This window comes from Rattus norvegicus, chromosome 7, assembly GCF_021556685.1.
Source record: "Rattus norvegicus strain SHRSP/BbbUtx chromosome 7, alternate assembly SHRSP_T2T, whole genome shotgun sequence".
Taxonomy (NCBI): domain Eukaryota; kingdom Metazoa; phylum Chordata; class Mammalia; order Rodentia; family Muridae; genus Rattus; species Rattus norvegicus.
In genome coordinates this window covers 66,853,703-66,879,336 of record NC_141540.1, presented here as the reverse complement: position 1 = coordinate 66,879,336, position 25,634 = coordinate 66,853,703, and the positions used below count along the sequence as shown (strand labels likewise).

The 25,634-nt window shown below is 44.4% G+C and overlaps 1 protein-coding gene and 1 pseudogene across 2 annotated transcripts in view; one reads left to right on the top strand and one right to left on the bottom strand.

The window, feature by feature from the left end:
- Positions 1-8,716: 8,716 nt before the first annotated feature.
- Ghitm-ps2 (growth hormone inducible transmembrane protein, pseudogene 2) lies at positions 8,717-9,755 on the bottom strand (annotated as a pseudogene).
- A 4,241-nt stretch (positions 9,756-13,996) lies between these two features.
- The window catches only part of Xpot (exportin for tRNA), a 40,410-nt gene continuing 28,772 nt past the window's right edge, over positions 13,997-25,634 (top strand). Inside the window, 6 exon segments of one of the 2 annotated variants that reach the window (NM_001401047.1) lie at positions 13,997-14,353; positions 17,499-17,632; positions 21,458-21,540; positions 22,962-23,018; positions 23,470-23,539; positions 24,969-25,187. In NM_001401047.1, coding sequence (NP_001387976.1) covers positions 17,573-17,632; positions 21,458-21,540; positions 22,962-23,018; positions 23,470-23,539; positions 24,969-25,187 — 489 coding nt within the window. In that variant the 5' untranslated portion in view covers positions 13,997-14,353; positions 17,499-17,572. 2 annotated transcript variants of the gene reach the window in all.

Sequence of the window (25,634 nt, the reverse complement as noted above, 5' to 3'; positions counted from 1 at the left end):
ACAAAACCTAAGGAAATATGCAAATGCTATCAATTAAAAACATTTTCTGGATATATACAGAGCAAGGGACCTCAGGACACTCAGCCTCGGGACCTTCCCATTAAATCCCTCCCCACAGGACTCAGGGAACCCTGCAGAAGTGGAGGCAGAGAAACTGTAAGAGCCCGAGGGGACGGAAGACACTAAGGAGACAGGGCCTCTGGACACAACAGGACTGATGTGTTTATGAATTCAGAGACCGATGCAGCATACCCAGGGCCGGCTTGGGTCTGCACCAGATAGGGTCCTAGAGCTGAAGGGAGCCGTGGGCACACGCCCATCTCTAACCTGGAAGCTCTCTCCACCACTGATAACCACTTGCAAAGTTTTCTCCATGGGAGTCTCACTGGGTGACAAGCACCCTTCAGGATAGGACCATGCCCAGCAGTAGATTTCAACAGGAAATGAATTCAACACCTTTAGGAGTTCCTTGTCTCAAAATGTTGAATCAGAGAGTTTTTTTAACCTTGCATATACATCCTTTGTATATACATTATGGCTTCCAAGTTTTGCACTTTTATGGGATTCCTATGTGTGCAAACATGTATGTCTCCTATGTATGTGCTTCTTAAGCTTTTTCTTTAGGTCTTTTTCTTCTGTTTTGTCTTATTCCAACTTTTTTTTTTTTTTTTTTTGCTTTACCTCACTCATTTATTTCATTGATACTCCTTAGAGGACTGAAAGGGCATGGATCTAGATGGGAAGGGAGGTGGGGTAGAACCAGGAGAGGTGAGGGGGAACCCTAATCATATATACTTCGTGGGGGTTGGGGATTTAGCTGGTAGAGCAATTGCCTAGCAAGCGCAAGGCCCTGGGTTTGGTCCTCAGCTCAGAGGGGGCGGGGGTAAGAAAAAAAATCTACTTTCAATAAAAGGGGAGACATATAAATGGATTTAAAATTTAAAAAACAAAAACAAATAAAAAAAAACCTTCTCTGGGGCCAAGGAGCTGGTTTAGAGGGTAGAGTGCTTCCGTGCAAACGTGAGGAACTGAGTCTGAATGTCCAACAGTGTGTTTAAAAAGTCAGTGCTGGGCTACAAGGCAGCTCGGTGGCTCAGAGCCTTGCCACAGCTCTGGAGGGTTGGAGTTCAGTTCCCACCACCCACAGGGCAGCTCTCAGACATCGGAACGTTCCAGAGGATCCAAAGCCTGAGGGTACCAGGCATGCACCGGCCCACAGATATACAACAGGCAAACAGCCATACACATAAAATAGTAAAAATTAATTCTTTTTAAAGATCTACATATAGCTTTTAATGAATGAACCATGCCTGAAACCCTGAAATTTAGGAGAAGAAAGTGGATCAAGAGGGCTGGTTGGCCAGCCAGTTTAGAAAGATCTTTTCTTGTGACACTACTTATGATGGGGAATGAGAGAGGAGACACCTGACATCCCCTCATCCCCACCTTTGGGCACACAGAGGTATGCACCCCACGTCCTATTATTTTCAATAAATGGGCCCTATACGCATCAAACACACAGATTTCTTTTCACTGAGTAATTTGTCAATCCTTTATTATTCTGGTCCTAGATTTCCATCCTAAATTAGAATATGTAATAAAAAGGAAGGGGATGGAGAGATGGCTCAACAATTTAGAGCACTTATTCTCGCAGAGGACTTGGGTTCAACTTGCAGCATCCACATGGTAAGTGTCTAAGGGTTCCCACTGCTCTGCAGAGATAAAGGACAATATTTAATTGGGGCTACCTTACAGGTTAAGAGGTTCAATCCATTGTCATCAAGATGGGAGGATGGCAGCTTCTAGGCAGGCATGGCCCAAGAGCAGAGAGCCCTACATACTGATGTGACTACGACCAGGGAAAAAACTGACTCTTCCTCCACTGGGTGGAACTTCAGAACCCACCCCCACAGTGACACATTTCCTCTCACAGGGCCACACCCACTCAAACAAGGCCACACCCACTCAGACAAGGCCACACCCACTCAGACAAGGCCACGCCCTATAGGCCAAGCATATTCAAACCACTACAGTAACTCACGAACATTCTAAGTCCAGTTCTAGGGGATCCATCACCCATTTTTGACACCCATGTACCCAGGCACTTAGATGATATATATACACACACACACACACACACACATATATATATATACACACACATATATATATATACACATACACACACACATATATATATATACATACACACACATATATATATATATACACACACACATATATATATATACACATACACACACATATATGTGTGTGTGTATATGTATATATGTATATATATATAATTTAATAAATGTTTGAAACTTAGAAAAGTGTAATAAAAATGTAAGCCAGCACACCTACTCTACTGTCCAAGCTTTTCTTTCCCAAGGGTCTTGAACCCCTCATCTTTCTACATCTACTCTCAGAGTGCTGAGGTTACAGGAATGTACCATGACACATGGTTTAGTTATTAGTTATAGCTGTATACCTATCATGGTGGGATCAAACCTAACTAAGGCTTGGCATGTGCTAGACAAGAATTCTACCAACTCACCACATCCTCCCAAGAAGCCTACCGTGAATGAACTTCTACTCGCCGTGGCATTAGACTTAACAAATGTTGATATGAGAGAATGAGACCCAGAATTCAGTGGCTAGAAGCATATGCTATTTTTAGTTCAATTCAATATGTTTTTTGCAAATGTTTACTGAAAAGGTATTATAAGTAAACAGAATCTGAATACTACTTTCAGCCCTTAGGAACTAGCTACTGCTGCTGGAGAGGGTGGAATGTACCTTGGTAGAGTTGAGATAGAGTTAAGAGGATGTGGAGCTAACAGCCTCAGTCACTCAGGAATCTTTAGGCCAGCCTAGGCTACCAGAGATCCGGTCTCAAGAAACAAAAATAGCTGTTTTTTTTTTTTTAAAGTTCTGAGTGTGGTGGGGTGCTCCCTTAGTCCTGGCTCTGGGGAGGCAGAGGCAGACAGATCTCTGAGTTCAGGCCAGGAAGGGCTACCCTGTCTCAAAATAAAACAATAACAAGAGTCCTGCTAACACACTAATACATAAACCAACCACACAGATTTAATACAAAGTAAAATCATGAAAGTATGTTAATGAGGAAAGAGGTTAAACACATGACAAAGGAATGATTAAGATAATCTGGAAAGCTTCAAGATGGAATCAATTCACTCAGTGCTCAAAGAGGGAGTGCAGCAGCCCCTCCCCTATTTTGAGACAGGATATCACTATGTAGACCACATGCTCACAGAACTCACAGAGATGGGCCACCTCTTCCTCCTGGATACTGGCACCAACGTGAGGTTAAAAGTGAATGCTAGCTGGGGATTTAGCTCAGTGGTAGAGTGTTTACCTAGGAAGCACAGGGCCCTGGGTTCGGTCCCCAGCTCCGAAAAAAAGAACCAAAAAAAAAAAAAAAAAAGTGAATGCTAATTCTGGCTTTCTTTTATCTCATCATTTGTAGTCACTCTTAAAAACTTTTATTATGAAGCGTACAAAGTACAGAATTTTCTTATATCCTAAAAATTTAGAAGAAAACAAAAAAACACCCCAAATTGTAGCACCTGAAGATAACCATTTCACATAACAGATCTAATCATTCATTCATTCATTCTTTCTTTCTTTCTTTTTTCTTTCTTTCTTTCTTATGTCTTTCTTTCTCTCTCTCTCTCTTTCTTTCTTCCTTTCTTTCTTTCTTTTCTTTCTTTTTGAAGTCCAAGAGAAGCTCTGAGGGTCTAATATATGTGGGCATACTACCTGCACACAAGAAATAGAGGAAGTGTGTAATAGAAAATTAATCAATATAGAATGGATGACTCTTCATTCCAGCAGGAAGGCAGATCTCTGAGTTGGAGGACAGCATGGTCTACCGAGCAAGTTCTAAGACAGCTAGGGCCACACAAAGAAACTGTTTGGGGAGGGAGCAACAGGAGTCAAAGCTTAGCATGGTGCTCTTAGCACTGAGAATGCAGAATCAGGAGAATCCAGACTTCAAAGTCATCCCTTACCAGATAGCAAGTTAGAGGCCAGCTTAGCTACATAAAATTGTCTCGACTAAATAGAAGATGGGCTGGAGGGGTAGCTCAGTGGTTAAGGACATTTGACACTCTTCCAGAGGACCTGGGTTTGATTCTCAGCACCTACATAGTGGCTCACAGCCATCTGTAACTCCAGTTCTAGGAGAGCCAATGCCCTCTTCTGGCCTCCATGGGCATGTATGTGATGTACAAACATACACATACACTCAGACAAAACATCCACATACATTAAACCTTTTTTAAAAAATCAAAATTTAAATTTTAAAAAAAGGAGGAGGGGAACCACTATGCAAAAATACAGAACTGTGCTATTGAGTGTGAAGAAAAATAGCCATAAGGGGATGGAAAGATGGCGTGTGGATAAAAACATCTATCTCCAAGCCTGATGGCCAGAGTGTATCCCCTGGAATCTACGGAGCAGAAGGATTGAACCAGCTCCTGGATCTCTGACCTCCATATATGGGCACCCTCCCTACACACAAGAGTGAGTAAAATGTATAATATAAAAGTTAGCAACGATAGGAAGAATGACTGTAGTAGCCCTGTGATATATTGGGACATTCACAGGGAGAAACAACTAACAGTCAGCCATTACATGAAGATATAGTTTTTCTTGAAGTTCTGGGGTCTGCAAATACAAGATTAAGGTATTATCAGATCTGGTGTCTGCGAAGGGACTCTTTTTGGTAAGCAAAAATATTTTTTTCCTTTCTTTCTTTTTTCCTTTCCTTTTTTTTTCAGGCAGGGTTTCTCCTTGTAGCTCCTGATGTCCTAGAACTCGCTCTGTAGACCAGGCTGGCCTTCAACTCAGAGATCTGCCTGTCTTTACCTCCTGAGCACTGGGGCTAAAGGTTAGCACCACCACTGCCTGGCAATTTGTTTTCTTACAAACTCCAACTGTGAAAGGGAATGGATCTTTCTGTTATGTATATTAGGGGTGCTCCATCCACCCTTATGATCTAATTACCTTCTCAAAGTCCCGCCTCTGAATACCATCATGGTGAAATTTGGGAGGAGCAGATCTTATACTGTGGGTGCAGAATATTTAGAACTAGCCTACAGCACTGGTGTCCTGCATAGTGGCTGATGCCTGTAATCCCAAAATTTGGTAAACAGAATGGGGATAGGGTCGTGATGGGCTCAGGGTCAGCGAAGGCTACACAGAGAGTTCTAGAACAGCCTGTCCTACCAGGTGACGTGTTGTCACAAAACAAAACAACCTGAGGGGTTGGGGATTTAGCTCAGTGGTAGAGCGCTTGCCCTGGGTTCGGTCCCCAGCTCTGAAAAAAAAAGAAAAAGAAAAAAAAAATCAACCTGAAAGTATGGAACGGACTGTAGGAGTTAGTCTGGCATCAAGTACTGAAGTCATGGGAAACTACTGAAGGGGCTTGAATCCACAAAAGAAAATCAAATGAGCCCAGGGTAGCACCGAAGACAAGAATAAGAGAGTAGTTAGGAGTGTGGCTGAAGAAAACAGAGTGGAGAAGTCGAAGAAAGAAGAGGAAAAGGATCATGGTGCCAGAAATAAAGAGTGAAGAGAATCCCAAGGGCGAGAGAAACAGCCAAAAGAGCAGTTGAAAGAAATGTCTACATTAAGAAATCTGGCCACTGAGCTGGTGTGCTGGCTAATCTCGGGCGTCAACCTGGACTAATGTGGAATCGACTAAAACCTAAGAAGCCTGTGAAGGATTGTCTTGACTGCATCATTTGAGGTTGGGAAGACCCACCCAAAATCCAGGCCACACTTATTTGGTGCCAGCCCACGTAAAAGGACATGGAAGAGGGAAGGTTTTGCTTTTTGCCCAGTCGACCTCTCTCTTGTTAGGAAGTTAAATTTATCCTGTTGCTGAGATATTCCTTCTCTGTATTAGAACCTACTTCTTTGCTATTCCTATGCAGACTGAAGACCAGCAGCTTTTAAGGCATTCCCAGGGACTCCAGCACCAGATTGGGACTGCTGGGACATCCAGCTCCTGGATTCTTGGCCTTTATGTTAGAGATAGCCATCATTGGACGACCTGGACCACAGCCCATAAGTCACTCTAATAAATCCCCCTTTACACACACACACACACACACACACACACACACACATTCACTGATCCATGATTGATACATATATATATCCATATATACATACATGTACATATTTATTCACTGATTCATAATATATAATATATATTCACTCTATCACTTTTCTTCCTTTAGAGAGCCCTGACTAACCCAACTGGACACTGGTAGGCATTTCGGTAGTGTGACGGCTGAGAAGACATCACACAGAGGCTGAGGAACAATATGGTTACTAGAGACAAGATTCTTCAGAGAGTCCGGACTATTAATTTCCAGCTTCCCTTCTGAGCAATGAGTTTAGAATCAGCATCTTCCTCTGTGACTGTAAGGTGATGGAGACGCTTGTTCTTGCGTTTTCCCTACAGTGAACACATAGGAAAAGACAGTGAAGGTGTACCATTCACCATATTCTTGCCAGCACTCAGGTAACTGAAAGAAAGGGGAGGCAAGGGGCGGAGCACAGTGGTTCCATGGAATCCCAGCTGAGACAGGAGGGGCTAGGCAAGGGTACCTAGCAGAGCTTGCTTCTATAAACAAAAGGAGTGGGAAGGTGTGCAGCAAAACAACAACAACAAAATAAACACTTAAAAATCAGTGTTGTTAAAAAAAAAGGCTTCTGAGCATATTCATAGAAAGAACTGAGTTCATAGCACAGTTCTGTAATATCACCTTCCATGGACCTGCATGAGAGCTGTCTTAGTCGGGGTTTCTATTCCTGCACAAACATCATGACCAAGAAGCAAGTTGGGGAGGAAAGGGTTTATTCAGCTTACACTTCCTCATTGCTGTTCATCACCAAAGGCAGTCAGGACAGGAACTCAAGCAGGAGCTGATGCAGAGGCCATGGAGGGATGTTACTTACTGGCTTGCTTCCCCTGGCTTGCTCAGCTTGCTCTCTTATAGAACCCAAGACCACCAGCCCAGGGACGGCACCACCCACAATGGGCTGGGTCCTCCCCCTTGATCACTAATTGAGAAAATGCCTTATAGCTGGGTCTCATGGAGGCATTTCCACAATGGAGGCTCCTTTTTCTGTGATAACTCCAGCTTGTGACAAGTTGACACACAAAACCAGCCAGTACAAGAGCAGAGGCCTGTCAGCACTCCTGAGAGTAGGCTAGTGTCCCGAAGCATGTATCTGTTACTTGACATCTCTGAACTCCAAATTCTTCTTCTATAAAATGGAAGAGGGCTAGAGAGATGTCCTTGTGTACTTACTGCTCTTCCAGAGGAACCTTGTCAGGTGGCTCCCGATTGCCTGTGACTCCAGCGCCGAGAGACCCCGCGCCTTCTTTTGGCCTCTTTGAGCACCTGCATACACATGGCATATAATACAGACATACGAATAGAAATGAAATAAAACATAAAAAATAAAACCGAGGGTAATGACAGTACACAGTGGCTACGAGGACTCGCGTGTAAACACTTAGAACTACATCTACCGTGTAACACATGCTCAAACATGTCGACAAGATATGACGTCACTGCCACATGCCTTCTGCTAAAAGGATAAGCGTTTGTCATCATCGTGTTACTGACTGAGACGAGAAAGTGTGTGTCCCCTCATGTGCAGGACAGCTAGGACATAGGACAGTCATATCCCTCTCAGGTCTTCTCTTGTCGGGAGTCCATACAAAAACTTTCTTATTTACTCTGAAATAATGAGCTCCCAGAACCAGAATTCGTAAAGCCCGTTTGAACTGTAGGAAAGGGCCAAGTCACTAAATAAATAAACCGTAGGCAAGCGGCAGGTAAGTGCTGTGTGATGCTTAATGAGAATCTCACAAATGAAAAAGGTGAGCGGATGTAGTCATAATAGTTGAGGAAGAGGCGGTGAAATATGCTGAACGAACATGCACACTGCAGAACCTCTTAAACCAGGGTTAGTAATGGCTACGTCTTACAGTAAAGGTTAAAATTCATGCGATGACGCATTCAAGCTGGAGCAAGTGGCCAGTGTATGCTAGGCTAAAGATACAATTTAATCGTGCATGTGTGTGTGTGTGTGTGTGTGTGTGTGTGTGTGTGTGTGTGTGTGCATGAAAGTGCAAGTGTGTATCATGTGTGTGGATGCATGCAGAGGCTAGAGGGGGTTTTTTGTTTCTGTTTTTGTTTTTAAATCTTCTAACAAATCTTTGTTCACACATTCATCAAAGCATTTTAAAAGTGCGAAAGCATGACAGATAAAAATGTATGTGCTTATTTGGAAGACATCTATTGGGCTGGAGAGATGGCTCAACGGTTTAGAGCACTGACCGCTCTTCCAGAGTTCCTGAATTCAATTCCCAGCAACCACGTGGTGGCTCACAACCATCTGTCATGGAATCCGATGCCATCTTCTGGTGTGTCTGAAGACAGCTACTTATTGTTTACATAAATAAACAAATAAATCTTTGGAAGACATCTACTGCATTTATTCTCTAAAAGAAAAAGCAGGCCTGAGGGGTCACGTTACTGAACATTTTAAACATAGTGACAGATTATCTTCTAAACCTCAAGGGATTCTGATGGTGCAAACTGTAAGGACTTTCTGCTCCTACTAACCAAGCTGGGCACCAGCGAGCTGAGAAACCACAGCAGTCACTTCATTTCTTTCTGTTGCTTCCACTTGCCAGCATAGTTGTGACTCGCATAAATACATTTAATGTACCCATGTCGATCATCAACATCGGATTGATGGGATCATACTTTTGAGCTCCATACATGGGTGCTAGTTCTGTGTGTTTGATTACTTTCCGAGTACAGAAGGAACATGCTGAAAAGAGCTAATTCACCATACATTGCCACTGGGTGCAGAGGTAGGGAAGAAACATAGACCCCAGTGAAGATGCAAAGACAAGGCTCAGGCCCACTCACAAGGGTGTTTCCACATCCAGAAACGTCTCAATAGATGCACACATGGCTGCAGGAGAGAGGCCTCCCACAATACCAGTGGTATATTATTGGGCTCTCAGGAGAAGAGGGCCCCTTAAGATCGTCAGAGGAGAAGCCATGACTGCACCCATCACACCAGAATGCAGCATCCAAGCCAGATGCTTTGGGCCTGGCCTCTGCTCACATGATATTGCCTGGACTAGCATTCCAGCTCCAGTCATGGCTGCAAAGCTTGCACCAATTGTCACCCAAGAGCCTGTCATCATGAAATTCATGAAAGCAAGTGTTCTGGCTACTAGTGCCAAGGCAGACAAAGCTGTTAAACCAATACTTCCTGCTAAGTCCATGTAAGTAGAATGAATTCTATCCTTTACATACTGAGGCCGAAGTACAGCCTTTTCCATAGCTCCAATCTCATTAGAGATTCCCAAGCCATAGTAGCACAGTGCTCCAAGACCAATGCCTGCTCCTCCAGCAACAAAGCACCGTCCTGGAGGTCTGATCAATTATAAAGAGTTTGTTTTTTCCCCCCATTGATGGTTCCAAGGCTGCCTCTTTCAGTTCTTGGGCAGTTTTCCCATGGTGAATCCTAATTCTTGTCTTGGTGGCGTATTCCCTGCTGGGTGTTAAGAGCCATTGGTTCTTTGTGAAGGGATTCTTCCCAAGTGGAGAGGCCTTGGTGATGAAAGCGGGCGAAAAACTATCCCTGGAAGGTAGTGTCTGGAGACACACAAGCCTTGCAGCTAACATGGTGGGCGACACACCAATGTACTAAACAGATCTTAAATACTCAGCTCTTGTCACCTCTACCACGGAGCTCTCTTCCGGGGCACCCAAACTGGGAGCTTGTGACCTCCCTCTGCCTGCTCCTCCGTGTGACTCACTGCCTAGGCTAGAGGTTTTTATCCTCTGGAGCGTAAGTCACAAGTGGTTGCAAGTCACCTGATATGGATGCTGGGTATTGATGAGGTCTGGGTATCGCCACACAAACCACTCAGGCACCCATCTCAGTCAAACTGGGCTGGTTATTGAACACACAGCCCAGGACTGATCAATAAGGGATAGAATCTAGATCTGGAAACTAAACTGTGACCTGAGTCAGAATCCTACAGAGCTTTTAAACCTGAGATCCACAAATATCTGTGCTAAGTTATTCTACCAACCAAGGTTTAGGGACAGGGGACTTCCTTAGGAACATGTCTTTGTAGTATACTTATCCTGTCCTCATTGGATGGGTCATTTAATTGTGGGGTGGAGTGAGACTTGACATGTCTAGCATTTACGTGCCAACTTGCCAACCAGGATTTCATGCTTCTTTTTGCCAAGTAGGATTTCAATTCCCGGGGAGGTCTTGGGTCCAAACATATTGTGGCTAGCTATACAAAGCAGTTCTAACTGACCTCTAGCCTGAACATAAGAGAATCTTAGGTTAATTCGGGCACAAAGAATTTTCTAGTAACAATGAGAAAGTTTCCTTGTAACATTAGTAACAGCATAAAATGATTGGCTATACAGGCAACGGTTACCCAGGCCTTAACAGGAATCAGACTCAGGACCTCTGGAAGAGTAACTCTTAGCTGCAGAACTATCTCTCCAGCTCTGCAGCCTGACATTGCAAACAATTAAACAATTATACCAGGTTAAAGGCTATACATGAAATGCTGTGTCTTGAATATGGTCAGCTGCTGTACAGGAATGTCCTCTTAGTTAAACAACGGCCATCTTGGGGAGTTCAACTGTGCCTACTTGCGAAAGATCACAGAGGGTAAAACCAGGAGATTCTCCTTGGAGTGTTCAGCCAGCCCTTACCACCTATGGTACACACTTCTGTCTAAATGGTACCTGACCTAGGGGAGGGGCTAGAGTATGTAGGTGGGGCAAGGCTGTGGGGGGAGGGGATGTTTCATCTATGTGGCTAAGAGAAACTTGTCGAAGGATATTTGATCACACTGTAGCCCCCGAGATTGTGTTATTTACTGGGAAAACCTATTTTTGGTTGTGCTGTGGCTCAGCCTCAGCCCACAGCTTTAATCCAGGAGCTTTCTGCTTGAATATTGTAAACAGGATTACATAAAGTCAACCATAGGTCAAGAGGTGGAGCAAGCAACCAGGTGATAGGAAGGGAAGATAGGGTTATTAAGGAAAAACCATAGAGAGTAAGAGAGAGTCAGAGATGGATAGAGAGACGAACAGGAAGTAGAAGGGAGGGACATTCAGTTTGAAGGAGGTTTTTTGTTTTTTGGGGTTTTTTTTTGTTGTTTTTTTTTTTTGTTGTTTTTTGGTTTTTGGTTTTTGGTTTTTGGTTTTTTTTTTTTTTTTTTTTTTTGAGCCAGAATAAGGGAGGGGATTCTTAGTGGAACATCAGCTGAAGAGGAAGGTTAGCTGGTACTTTCTCTGCATCTCTGAACTAGCAGGATCTCACCCTCGCATCGGCTCCCCAGTCTTCACTGGTAAAATTGAATGACTGAGACTTTGTTAGGAAACAACAGAAGCCGTCATCCCCGGTGGATAAAGACTTTCCAGAGCAGCTTTCTTTTAGGGAGAGGAGCACCCACATTCAGTAAGTAACCCCTCACTCATGCTCTGTAAGTAAGCCCAATAAACTCATGGGTTCCCCACACTGAATTCTGGTGGTCTAAATGGGCTAGTTCTTAGGACCTTAGGAAGAGGGCTCGACTTTAAGATTCCCCAGGGAAGGAGTTTTAGTAACATAATTAAGAAATTGTAGGGGCTGGGGATTTAGCTCAGTGGTAGAGCGCTTACCTAGGAAGCGCAAGGCCCTGGGTTCGGTCCCCAGCTCCGAAAAAAAGAACCAAAAAAAAAAAAAAAGAAATTGTAGCTGCTACATTACCATGGTAACATCAACTTTTATTCTACTTCTTCCGTTCCCTCCTCCCTCCCTCCACCCCCAAGTTTTGTTAGGTTTTTCTGTGGTCCAAGGCATTGATGCGAGGGTGGTGACCGCAAGGCAAGCACACTCTATCACTGAGCTATATCCCTAGACCTCTTTGTTCACTTTTAAAGATAGGGTATAGCTATTTTTCACTGGCTGGCCTTGATGACCCTCCTGCCTCAGCTTCCCGAGCAGCTTGGATCACGGGTTTGTAGAACAGGTCTGGCTTATTCTTAGTGGGAGCTAGAGGAAAGGCTCTCACTGCATTCAACCTTCATCAGCATGTACTGAATAACATATCAAGTCTGAAATGTTGAGCTAGGCGCAGTGGCACAAGCCTTTAATCTCTTGGGAGGGAGACAGAGGTAGTGGGATCTTTGTGAGTTTAAGGCTAGCCTGGTATATATAGTAAGTTCCAGAACAGTCAGAGTTACATTGTAGAACACTATCTCTAAGAAAAAAAACAAAATCTCTATGTTGGATGCACTCACTGTATTGTCTTCCTTCGGTTTTGGACTGGGTACTCTTTTAAGCCACAAGGTATTATAACATTCTAACCTGGGAATAAACTCTTTATGCTCAGGAACTAAACAATTCAGTGATTCCCGGGAAACTAACCAGATTCACAAAAACATCCCCTCCCCCATGCTGTACACTCTTAGACAATCAGAACTGCCTGGGAACTCTCCCATCTTGTTGTCTACCCATTGTACAGTACAAACCAGGTGATCTGTCAACTTATATCGAGGTAGGCATCGGTGAGGCAGCTGTATTTCTGCTCCTGTAAGTAACCCTAGTGAAAACCATTGGTCCACCAAGCTTGACTTTTGTGGTATCCTCACTTTGGTCTGCCATCAATACTGTATCTGGATACCTATCTCCAGTGAACAGATGTTTGTTCATGTATCCCCAGAAATGGTGTCACACAAGATATATCTAACACATATATTAACATTAATCCATAAAATAGTCTGACCTGGTGGCAACCTTGAACCCTAGCACTCTGGCATTGAGGCAAGAGAACAGGTAAGGCCAGGCTACCCAGAGCTACTCAGTGAGCCCCTGCCTCTAAATAAAATTAGCCAAACCTTACCCTCTGAGGCTGGTACTGTCCAGTAAACTGGTACGAGTAAACTGAGATGGACTTAAAGTAACATACATGATGCCAACAATAACAGGGTAGCAGGCTTTGGATTTAGATGAAGCAAAAGTAAGCACGGTACTTCCTAGGAACGTTTCATTTTCCCTCTCCTCCTCCTCCTCCCCCTCCTTCCTTTTTTTTTTTTTTTTTCCTTTTGAGACCGTGTTTCTCTCTGTAGTCCTTGGCACTTGCTCTGTATCCCTGGCTGGCCTCTAACTCAGAGATCCACCTGCCTCTGCCTCCTCAGTGTTCGTTCGGATTAAGGGTAATTGCCACCATCACCTGGAATGCTTTCGGTTTTTCCTTCCTTCCTTCCTTCCTTCCTTCCTTCCTTCCTTCTTTCCTTCCTTCCCTCATCTCTTTCTCTCTCTCTTGTAGGCAGATTTAGTAATATTTAAATTGGGCATGGTGGCTCACGCCTGTAATTCCAGGATTTGTGGGGTTTAGGCCAGCCTGGGAAACTTTAAGAAATAAGTGATCAGCCTGGGCTATGGAGTGTGATCTTGTCTCAAAAGCAAAACAAGAAAATAAAAGAAAAAAAACCAGTGGACTTTTAAGAACTGTCAGATCTTAAGCTTCTGGAATCTTGACAGGTGGAACCGCTGGAAAGAAATTCAGCAACTGACTCAACACGTGGTTTGAAACACATCCACTCTTCCAATTTCAGGATCTCGGCACTACACGCCCTCTGCCACCTGACCAGGCCCTTCTGCAGGACGTGGAGAGTAACTAACTCACGCAGTCAAAGTAGAGCGCAACGTGGCCGATCTTTTATAAGCTTAGAGGACTTCAGTAACCTGTAGCTAGGAGGGCGGGATGCGCTCTCCCAGCATGCACCACAGGCTGGTCGGCCACGCCCTACTGAGAGCTCCAGGGAGCACGTGTGCGGTCCTCCGCTCGGAAGCGTCCTATGCGCATTGCACGCTGGGAATTGTAGTCCCCGGGGCCCAGCCTGCGGGCGGCCGTCTACACTCTTCTTCCATGAGGCTAGGGCTGGCGCCGGTCCTCGCGGCACGACGCGGGGGGCGTGCCTCGCGCTGACTCAGCGGCGGCGTTAGCGGGCCCCTGCGCAGTTTTCCTTCCAGGGCCGCCGACTCCGCCCGCCGGCTTGCCAACCTGCCCGCCCCGCTCCGCGCCACGCAGGAGAAGGCGCCCGGGGAACGCCGAGCGCGGAGAGGAGCGCGGCCCGGGCCGGCTCCGGCGCTAGCGCTGCGGCCGTAGTGGAGGACTACAGCGACAAGGACGAGGGCCGCTCTCCGTGCTCCCTGCGTACGGCGCCGCTCCTTGCGGCTGGCCGACCCCTCGGGAGTGCAGGCAAGGAAGAGATATTGGAGTGATGGTGACTGGAGGCGGAGGGCGGCGGGCCGGGGACCCTACGTGGCCGGGCGAGCCGGACTTGGGGTTGGGGACGATCGGTGGCGGCCGCGTCCCTAGTGCGTGGCTGCCGGTTGCCGGGTGTTTCATCACCCGAGTGGCCACGAGGCTTCGCCCAGGAAGGGATCCGGGCAAAGGATAGGGGGCGAGGCCGGCCTAGGAGGCTGCCCCCCAACCCATTTGTGATAGTTTTAGAGTGCGTCCCACCAGTTTGAGCTGTAGGTCCCTCAAAGTTGATTCGCTCCCCACCCCGGGACAAATAGGAGAGAAAGTGTTATTTCTGCGTAGTAATTTGCCAGCAGGGACAGCCTTTTCCCCTCTTTGCTTCTTTACAGTCTTGCAGCAGTGGAGAAGCTTGATGTTTCCCTGTAACCTGAAAAACGAGTACTTTTTGGAAGCCTTAATTATTAGTTGTTACTGGGGGGAAGTTACGTTGTATTAAAGCGACTTGTCAACTTGATGTTAAAAGGCTGGAAAGATTAAGTCGATCTCAAACAGTCTTAAGTAGGTGTGGAGGAATTTTCCACATTGTTTGATTCTTCTTGACTCAATGGCCGAGGAAAAAATTAAGGCTTCCTATTTTACGTGTATTTCTCGCCCCCACCCCCACCACATCCACCTTTGCAGGTGGTATAAAATGTTTACCATATTGTAACAATGTTTAAGCCTGCAAGGCTCTGTAGGTCAGACTACTAAGCGTCCATTCCCAGTCTTTATTAGGAAGTTGTTACCTTTTAACCCTGTGTTTTATTCACAGATTGGTTACCATCTCAGTTTATATTGGTCTAATGTGTTGTTGTTGTTGTTTTTTTCTCCGAATGTGGAGAGGGCGAAGGTTTGTGAGAGATTCCTTCTCTATGGATAACTGTAACAAGTTTGCTGAGGATGTTCTGTTGTTGAGCATGTGCTCAGCCGGGCCTCCTATTTTTTTTTTCTCTTGCCAAGATTAGTGTGAAATGACAAAAAAAAACAAACCTTAAGCAGTTTTTTTCCCGAAAGCAATGGATAATTTAAAGGAACTCTAAAGGATTTCTCAATCAGGGTTTACAGACGTCCTTACACCGACTTTTCTCTGAGCATTTATAGGAGGAATAATACTTAACTTTTCCTGGTGGGACCAATTTGCTTTCCCATCTGTTCAGAATACCATTCTAGGGTAAGAGTGTTTCAAGTAGGGCATCCTGCATGCCAACCTCTGAATTTATAACTTGTTGGAGGCATGCTTTGCACACATTGTAGTGTTTAGGACTTTGCCCCTTTTCCTGCTGACAGGATGGAATGCATCCTTTTTTTTTTTTCTGCGTAGCTTCAATTTTTGTTTTGTTTTCGAGACAGAATCTCATTGTAGCTCTGGCTAGCTAGAACATCCAGATGTAGATAACCAGGCTGGCTTTGAAGTCCCAGATCCCCCTGCCTCTACCTCCCAAGTAATAAGATTAAAAGGTGTGCGCTATTTTGAGGGACTGAGTGGTTTTCTTAGTGTGTGTGTGTGGGGGGGTGTGGGGTGTGTGGTTGGTTGGTTGGCTGGCTGGTTTTTCCAGACAGAGTTTCTCTGGGTAGCCCTGGCTGTTCTGGAACTCTATAGACACGGCTGACCTAGAGCTCAGAGATCCTCCTGCTTCTGCCTTCTCAGCACTAGCATTAAAGGTGTGAACCAACATTGCCTGACTGGCTTTTGTTTTTTATTGATAGAATTGGAATATAAATCTAGGACTTAAAGAAATTACATATATTTATCTTGTATTTGTACAGGTATGTGAGAGAAGGTGCAAGCGCTTGTGTACATATATGAATGTGTGCATGTGCTGTGTACATGAGCAATTCTTTTCTTCCCCCATATGGATCTAGGGAATCAAGAGTTTTTGCCTCTGAGCCATCTCATTAGTCCAAACCCAGAGCACTAAAAACCCAAAACCTGGGTTTTTAATTTTTTGGAACATAGTGATGCATGCATATATCACAATGTTTTTGTTGTTGTTGTTGTTAATTTTTTTTTTTTTTTTGAGAAACCAAACTGTCGAATGGTAGAACGTGGAAGGGGTTATCTAATCCTGTTTTGGTAGGTTCAGATAACAGAGGGTCAGAGCTGTTCTGCTGCGTGAGGTGATGCAGAAGTTGAATATTGAAGGCCTTGCAGGGTTTGTCCTCAAAGCTGAAAAGAGTGGTGTGTGCACGGATGAGAGTAGGGTGTACTTGACGGCTGCCATGTAACGTGACGGGTGTTGCTGGCCTCCCTGAGGAGCATGCAGAATGGTCAGGGGTTGTTCAGAAGTTTGTGTCTTAATGCTGTCAGCAGTAGGGACTTAGATTGCCTTGCTGTGGTCTGCAAGGTTGCTGTGAGTGACCAGAGAAGGTGCTTAGCTTAGATCCTGATTTTTTTTTTTTATTCCAAAAAGATCAAGGAAAATAGAAAAGTATAGAGATCTGCAACCTAGCCCTGGCTTCACCACTGCTGAAAGGCTGCACAGGACCTCAATTCATCTCTTGATCTCTTTAGGTTCTCTGTGGCTCTGCTAATTTAAAAATTGATAAATAAAAAAGTTGTATAGCTTTATAATAGGAATATAAGGATATATCTGTATGTGTTTATGTGTGCTCGTACATACATGCAGGCAGAAGGCAGGAAGTCCATATTAGGCGTCTTCCTCTGCTGATTTTCACTATATAACTTATTTTTTGACAATTTCATACATGTATATAATACATGTTATTTACTCTCCTACCTCTCATATTTGTCAAAACTCCCCGACCCTCCTTATTTTTAGACAGGGTCTTACTGAACTTGGAGCTTACTGGTTTGGCTAGAGTAGCTGACCAGAGAGCTTTGGGGATCTGACTGTTGTTTCCATCCCCAACACTTCATGCATGTTTCCAGAGTCCTTTCTGTACTTGACTGGTGAACTCCGCAGGACAGTGCAGCTGGAAAGCTTTTTTTGCTTAGAGTTTGTGAGATCATGCTGCTGTGCGCTCTTGTTCTTATGAGGGCTAGGCTGCTAGCCTAAGGTGGGCTTTAACTCTTCAGGAGCTTTGTGTTTTCAGCTACTTCTCGTGTTCTAGATAATCATCTTTTGTTTCCCGTGTGCAGATGATTGTGGATCCTTCTGTGGGATTAGAAGCCACGTCTGTTGCGATCAGAAAACTCCAGGAATAGCGGCAGAGATGGACGAGCAGGCTCTTTTGGGGTTAAATCCGAATGCCGATTCAGACTTTAGACAAAGGGTAAGTCAGTTAATGTAATTATTTTTAAAAGCACACAGCCACAAATATACATTAGAGGACTTAGCAAACACATCTTAGGATAGAGGTATAGTTCGAGTAAAGAGTAATAGGATCAGACAGATTTGAGGCATGTTCTGAATATTGAAACATCAAGTGTTATGGTTGGGTTTTTTTTATTTTTTTTAATTGGCTGAGACAGCGACCTAAAATCTGACCTGTTAAGGTAGGTCTTTGTGCAACATGGGACATTGCTAATTGTTGCAACTTTGTAACACAGTTACAAAGGCAGAGAACTTTGTAGTCACCAGTGCATGATTTACTTTGTCCTTGCTTACCTTGGACTACAAATTGCTTAACTCTGAAGTTGGTGACAGCTAGCCTCCTTGTTATTTAGTCTTTGCAGACTGGACATAAGCAGTTTTGATATGTCACACCTTAAGTTATATGAAACGATTTCGTGACAAGATCTCCATTAGGAGATGCTGGTATATTTGGCTAAATGTAAACAATTAAACCCAATGTAGTGTATAAGTCTAATAAGTGCTGTAGCTGAAAAAATAAAAGAACAACAAGCCTTTAATTAATTTTTAAAGACATGAGTGTTCTGAAGTTTAGGATCAAAGGAAGCAGGGGTGTTTCTTCCTACTCCCGGTAGCATAGGAGAGTACTTGTTAGAAGTGAGGCCGAGTTAGCAATCTCACTAAGTTTTTACAGCCGTATTTGTTTGGCTTTTCCAGCTGTATTTGTTTGGCTTTTCCGTGCTTTAAAAAAGCAAAACTTCCCAAGCAGTTTCTGATACGAAAGAACTAACCCTCCGAATACATACAGCAAATAATAGGAATCTAGGTGTCAGCGCCTAGTCAGAACATCAGAAACCCTAGCAATCAAAACCAGATAGTAGTGACACACACTTTTAATCCCAGCGTTTGGGAGGCAGAGGCAGACCTCTTGAGTTTGAGGCCAGCCTGATCTACAAAGTGAGTTCCAGGACAGCCAACACTACACAGAGACCCTGTCTCAAGAAACAAAAACAAAAGACCCCTAGAAGCCCAGGCTTTTTGTGTATAAATGGTTTTCTTTTCGTAGGGATTTAAGCCACCCGTGTTCAGAGAAGCTGAAGCATTAAGTTGCGACCTCGGTCTGCTTTGGTGCTGCATGCTGATTCCAATGAAAAGTTTATATGTGTCAGGTGATAGGGGGTTTTTGTTTTTATAGTACTGGGAATTGAACAGAGGCAGGTTCAATCCCAGGGATTTTTTTTCCAGCCTACCTTGCAAACACAGTTGAGTTTGTTTCAGGCATAGTCTTGCTGTGTTGCCTAGACTGTGGCCTGGTGCTCTGTATTCTGTTCCGGCTCACCTTGAACTCTCAGCAATCCCCCTGCTTCAGCTTCCAGACCACTGGGAATACAGTATTCTACCATAACTGGACTTCCTTCTCCTAGGAAGTTGTTTTAAGAATGACTGTGCCCCTGGCGTGTGACTTTATGGAGAAGAGACTCTCCTCCCCCTTTGATGTGGGTTCTGGGATCAATCTCAAGTCATTCATGAAGTGCTTTGTACCTGCTGAGCCATCTCTCCAGCCCCTTCATTTGCTTTATTACTGTTTGTTGGACCTGTTGGAGGGGGCGGGGTGTGTGTGGCTTTTTTTCCCATGTATTTATTTGTTGGGGAAGGAGCATTGCGAACCTGCCTTGTGTATGCATGGTCAGAGGACAACCTGCAGAAGTGTTTCTCTTCTGCCAGGTGGGTGCTAGGAATCAGTTTAAACCCTGAACCATCTCCATAGCTCTGTTGTATCCATTTTGTTTTTTGAGACAGTCTCACGTATCCCAGGCTAGCATTGAATCAGCCCTTACAATTGAGGATGGCGTGGCCATTCAGATTTTCCTGCCTCATCCTCCCAAGTTCTGGCATTACAGGCATGCTCTGCCATATCCACCATAAACTTCCTCTTTGGTAATTTTGTTGTTTGTTTGAGACAGAATCTGACACCTTAGCCCAGGCTGGCCTCTAGCTTTGGGCAAACCTACTTTGGTCTTTTCTTCAGTCAGCTGTAGGCTTGACTCACCGGCCCTGATCTTACCACTATTTTTTTTTTTTTTTCTCTTTTTCGGAGCTGGGGACCGAACCCAGGGCCTTGCGCGTGCTAGGCAAGCGCTCTACCACTGAGCTAAATCCCCAACCACCACTATATTTTTTAATGCATTCTGTTTTAATCCTGTTAATTTTAAAGTTCCAATATTCAATGTTAGAAATGAATGAGTTAGTATATACAGGTGTGTGCAGTGGTGGGGTGGGCCTACTAGGGCCGTGGTGCTTGGATGAAATCTGTTCTTTCTTTTCCCTCCTGAGCCATCTTACCAGCTCTGTCCAACAAATCTTTTTTAAATGCACCTTGGTGTTCTTTTCCAGAAAAGATCACTGATATATTAGTGGTTTTAATACAGTAATTTTTTTTCAATAAGAATGGGTTCTGTGATGGGAATATTTTAGGCCTTTGGTTTCATCCGATTTTGTGTTACGCCAGCGTGAGTAGCAGAATCAATGACGATGAAGAGGAAAGAATGTTGACAGTAAATGAAGGTTTTGATGGTCCTGATGCTACAAGCGCAGGAATAGTGAGAAGTTACCGTTGGGTGGGCTGACTGCTCCTTCTCGAGTGTCTGTCTGTCAGTCCGTTTCTGTGTGTGGGCATCAGTCAGCAACACAGCCAAGAATGCCAAGCTGGCTGTTGCTGTGTGATTTGGAACCAGGTAGAAGAACCTGGAGGTGAAGGCTGCATCTTGTTCATCATTGCCACAAGATTTCTTTCTAATGTTAGTAATACACGGATTCAGGGACAAGCACGGCAAAGACTTCTGGTTATTTACACACACACACGCACGCACGCACGCACGCACGCACCCTGGATTCCCCAGCTTTGGTTTAAACACTCAACTTTAGCTTAAAACCTTCTGTTTAATTTTTGGTGACGGGGTCTTATACAGCCCAAGCTAACCTCAGACTAGCTGTGTATCTGAGAAATAATCCTCCTACCCACACCTCAGTACTTAGCAAACAGACAAGACACCCACACCTGACCATATGTGCCTTGGGGACTGCATCTGTCCTCTGACCTAGCTTCTGGGACATTACCAGTGAGAATTCTGGGTTTGTAGAAACTGACATCAGACCATCTGTACTTCTGATGCCAGCCTGCTAAGTCAAGGACTACCCAGTTCACGCATTTGCTAATCTGCCCCAGTGACTCAGGACTGAGGAAGGCAGTGCGTTCAATATTGCCAGGACGTGACTCAGAAACAGCCAAATGGGAGAGATGTTTAGAAGGGTCAGGGGCTCCCATGCCTTGGTGCCTTGTTCCTTGTCCCACACAGTGTAGTTCCCTCCCCTCCTAGATTACTCATTGGGTTGAAAGTTTCTGTTACTTTGTGTCACATCTACTCATGGCGGGAGGGCATGTGTGCTGCATGGTGTCCCTTCCCAGACCCTTTTATGGTTGTGTGTACCCGAGTATTAATGCCCTTGATAAAACACCTGAGGCATCTCTTCTCCCTCGTCGCCCTCACGCAGTGACTCAGTGGTGGCTGCAGGTCACTCTTTCTCCATCTCCTTTACTGTAAGGAAACTAGCTTACGCATCTAACTGATAAATTGGTCACGGATCTACTTTTAGGGGTCATGTGGACTTTGCCTGGATTGGACGTTTTACCTGTTGTATTAATCCCAAATTGTGGTTGCTTAGTGGCTCACTCCACCCTTGTTTTGTGTGAGCGAGGCATCAGAGCTCATTATCAAACATGTCACTTTGTTTTGCCATCTTTCAGGCCCTGGCTTATTTTGAGCAGTTAAAGATTTCCCCAGATGCCTGGCAGGTGTGTGCAGAGGCTCTAGCACAGAAGACATACAGGTAACTAAGAGAGTCTTCATAGTGCCTGGGAGGATCAACATTCTGTGAGGCATTTTCATTTTTTCTTTTGGAAGTTTTTTTTTTTTTTTTTTTTTTTTTTAAAGATTCTGTGACTTGGCTTTTAGAAAACTGTTAGTAGCATGAAAAGAGAAAAATAGCAGACCAATTTTTTAACTAATCCAGAATTGATGTTTTTTTAGTAAAAGCACCCTTTCCTTTATGTATGTTGTGTTCTGTAGAGCCAGTCCTCACTGGTGTAGGCTACACTAACCATGTCTTTGTCTTATTATTGGGAGTGGGTAAAAGTGAGCAACAAACATGTATCTTTTCGTTTGTTTGTTTGTTTGAGACAGTGTTTCTCTGTGTAACAGAGCCCTGGCTGTTCTGGGCTGGCTTTGTAGACCAGGCTGGCCTCAAATTCACAGAGATCCACATGCCTCTGCTTCCCCAGTGCTGAGCTCCAAAGCTTGAGCTGCCGTGCTGGGGCCAGTGATATATATCTTAAATATATCAATATTCCATTGCCGTTCTTTGGTGTTGGGACCAAGGTCTTGTCATTAGTAGTCATTACACCCATAATCCACCCTGTATGGTTTCCAACAGGGACCTTAGCATATCTCAAAATATTCCTCTCCAGCTCTTCTGTCTCTCGATCACTGCGGCCATGCCACATGTGAAAGGCTTTCTCCTGTGGCGTGTCCTGCAGCGGACCTTTTGTCAGAATCCTTGGCTCTATGACCTAACACTAGAGAAATGGGTAATGGACAGATAGTGTTTCTTCCTCACCTCTTACAAAGGTGCTTTTATTTATAATTTCATTTCTTTATAAACTTTCAGGGTAAACTAAGATTCTTCCTACCCTGTTTATTCTGTGTTTGGCTGTAAGAACACTGACTAAAGATGCTTAAATTTTAAGTAGGCCAAAGACACCGTCTTTGATTTGATCAGTCTCTTGCAGCTATACCATTTGTCACCTGCGTCTCTAAGGATCCTAAAGTCAAGCACAGAAATTGTTCCAGGAACCTTGGCTCTCCACATTAGGATTTGAGGCAATGGCCTCTCTTTACAAAGTTCTGTGTTTAGGGTGTGTATTAGAGCTTATGGTTATGTTGCTTGTAAAATGTAATGGGACTTCCACATGTTGGGAATTGTATTTAGAGCTTTCATAACCCTTTTAAACAGAGGGCTTGAGCCTGTGGCTCATTGACAAATCCTTTGCCTGGAATTCATAAGACCCTGGGTTAGATACCCAGCGCTGCCATAGAACAAAGAAGGCAGTAATAAAAACACGTAAAGTAGAGCTGGTCGGTAGAAAGTCAGGCAGGAGGCCACTTTTGAAAATGTCACAGTTGTTACTGGTATTTTGCTTGTGTTTTATCCAATCCATTCTCTGATTATCTAATTTTCTTTTGCTTTTTCAGTGATGATCACGTAAAGTTTTTCTGCTTCCAAGTTTTAGAGCATCAAGTTAAATACAAGTAAGGCCATTTCACTGTTTGTAATCTCCAGGTTTGTTGGGATGGGAATGTTTTAATTTGCTTTTCCAACCATGAGGAAACCAAAATACACATGGTAAACTAACAACGTAGAAGTTATCTCTGGGCTGTGGATGTGTTGTGATTTATCCCAAGCTCAGTCAGTCAGTCAGGCTTGGTCTGTAGACTGCAAACCTGATTGAACAAATAGTTTGTCTGAAGAGTCACTTAGTGTCGCCTCGGCTGGTCGAGAGCTGAACCAGGGATCTGAGAGCAGTGACTATACTCTAACTGATAATTTGTTCCATGCGTTCATCCTTCAGTACTGTGATAAAGGTGTCTGCTGTCTGGTGTTCTAGGAAACCCTGAATGCTATATAATGCTCCGTCTTTAATAGGTGAGATTTATTTGAAAAGCACAGACCACAAATGTAGTGACTGTTGTGCTTTACCAGGTACTCAGAGCTCAGCACTGCTCAGCAACAGCTCATCAGGGGGACGCTTCTCTCATGGCTTCAGGCTCAGGTAAAACAGCCACTCATTCCTGCCTCCAGTGGTCTGCCGCTTCACCATTTATATCTGAAGTGCTAGTCTTGAAGAGCATGGGTGGAAACAGTAATAACCACAGATTGTATTAACAACCAAAACTGTTGTCATGGGCGGAAACAGTAATAACAACATTGTTTTAATAACCAAAACTGTTGGACTTTTTGTGGAAACATTTTTTGGACCCAGGGTCTTACTGTGTAGCCCTGGCTGGCCTGGGGCTCCTGCCTCTGCCTCCCAACCACCAAAATCAAAGGTGCCTGCCACATGCCTGCCACCACACCTAGCTGGAGCTTTGGTTTTAAAAAGAAATTCATTATCTAAAAAAATGTTAAACCTTTTTTTTCCTTATGTGTATATGCGTTTGTGTGTGGGTTTGTACCCCTGATTGCAGGTACACACGGCATCCATTAGAGGGTGATAGACTCCCTATAGCTGGAGTTCTAGATGCTTGCAGACTGCCTAGTATGGGTTCTCTGCATGACCAATACCTGTACTTCCCTGCTGGGCCGCCTTTCCAGCCCCGAGAGTTCAATGATATTTAAACTCCATGACAGTAGCTGCTTTTTGTTTGGTCCCTCAAGCTGGCCTCTGCTGACACGGCCTGTTTACAGACGCTCTTGTATAAGAACGATAGAGCTGTTAAAGCTCACAGTCCTCCTGGTTAACTGCAGTTAAGCCTAACATGTAAAGCTTCGGATTTAACCAGAGCCACCTCTTTAAGATCTAACCAAAGAAGGAAATACAATTGATTTCTTTCCCCTTAGAAGAAATGACATGAATTGTTAAAATTCTGGTCATGAAACTTAATGACTGAGAGTTGTGGGTCCATGCCTGTATCTCAGTATTCAGAAGGCAGAGGCAGGGACATTGTTATTTTGCAGCCAACCTGTAGTTTGTAATGAGTTAAAGGTCAACTTGAGCTGCCTACTAGTAGACCTTGTCTCAAAAAAGAAAAAAAAAATCCCCAAAATCAAAAAAATCAACCTCAAGGCCTGGGACAGACCTGGCGGCATAGAGGCAAGGGCAGAAAGTCGGGTGGATCTGAGTGAGGGCAGCCTAGGCTACATAGTAAGACCCTGACTCAAAACAAGCAGACACCCCCTCCTCCTAAAAAAAAAAAAAAGAGAGAGAGAGACCGGGCTGTGTGTCTCTGGTAGAATGCTTATGTAGCAAACAGATCTATCCCCAACACTATAGGAAAATAAAGCTTCTAAGGGGCAGCCATTACTCCTTGTCATGTGACCAGTCACCTGCACACATGGGTAAATCTGCACACCTTTGTTGCTACCAATCAAGGCAATGTTGAGGTTTGGTTACTTTTTTTTTGCCAACTAGTGATAAGTAGACAAAAGCAGCGTGCTTCTGAAGAGTTTGAATACATTTTCACGATTGTTTTGTCTATCAGATGCTGAATCCCCAGCCAGAGAAGACCTTCATCCGAAACAAAGCAGCCCAAGTCTTCGCCTTGCTCTTTGTTACAGAGTATCTCACTAAATGGCCCAAGTTTTTTTTTGACATTCTCTCAGTTGTGGACCTAAACCCAAGGGGAGTGGATCTGTACCTACGAATCCTCATGGCCATCGATTCAGAGCTGGTGGACCGGGATGTGGTTCATACATCAGAGGCAAGTAACTTCGGGTGCACGGGGTTTGTGATGTAAGTTTTGTAGGGGAAACACACATGTCAGAAAGGGCAGGGGGTCTTTTCCTTTGTCACATTCTTAGATTACAGATGTACCTAGCACCTTGAATTTGCTAACAATGAAATTTTACACTCCTCCCTCCCACCCCATAGACTGAAATTAGAGCATTCCTTAGGTTTTTCAAACCAAGCCAGCGTAGTCTCCAGTGAAGTACACAAGGTTGCTGTCTCATAGCTCCTGGGAATTGCCGTCCATACTTAATATCAATGCTTCTGAAGAGGCGAGAGGCAATGGCTTAGAACGTGGGTGTCAGCCCCTCCTCCTTGGGAGTCTGAGCCAGTCACAGTCCCCTAGCCCATTGCCCTTCTCTTCATGTATCTCAACATCGCCTTTGCCTTCTAAAAATCTGTGTGTGGCTGGGCAGCACTA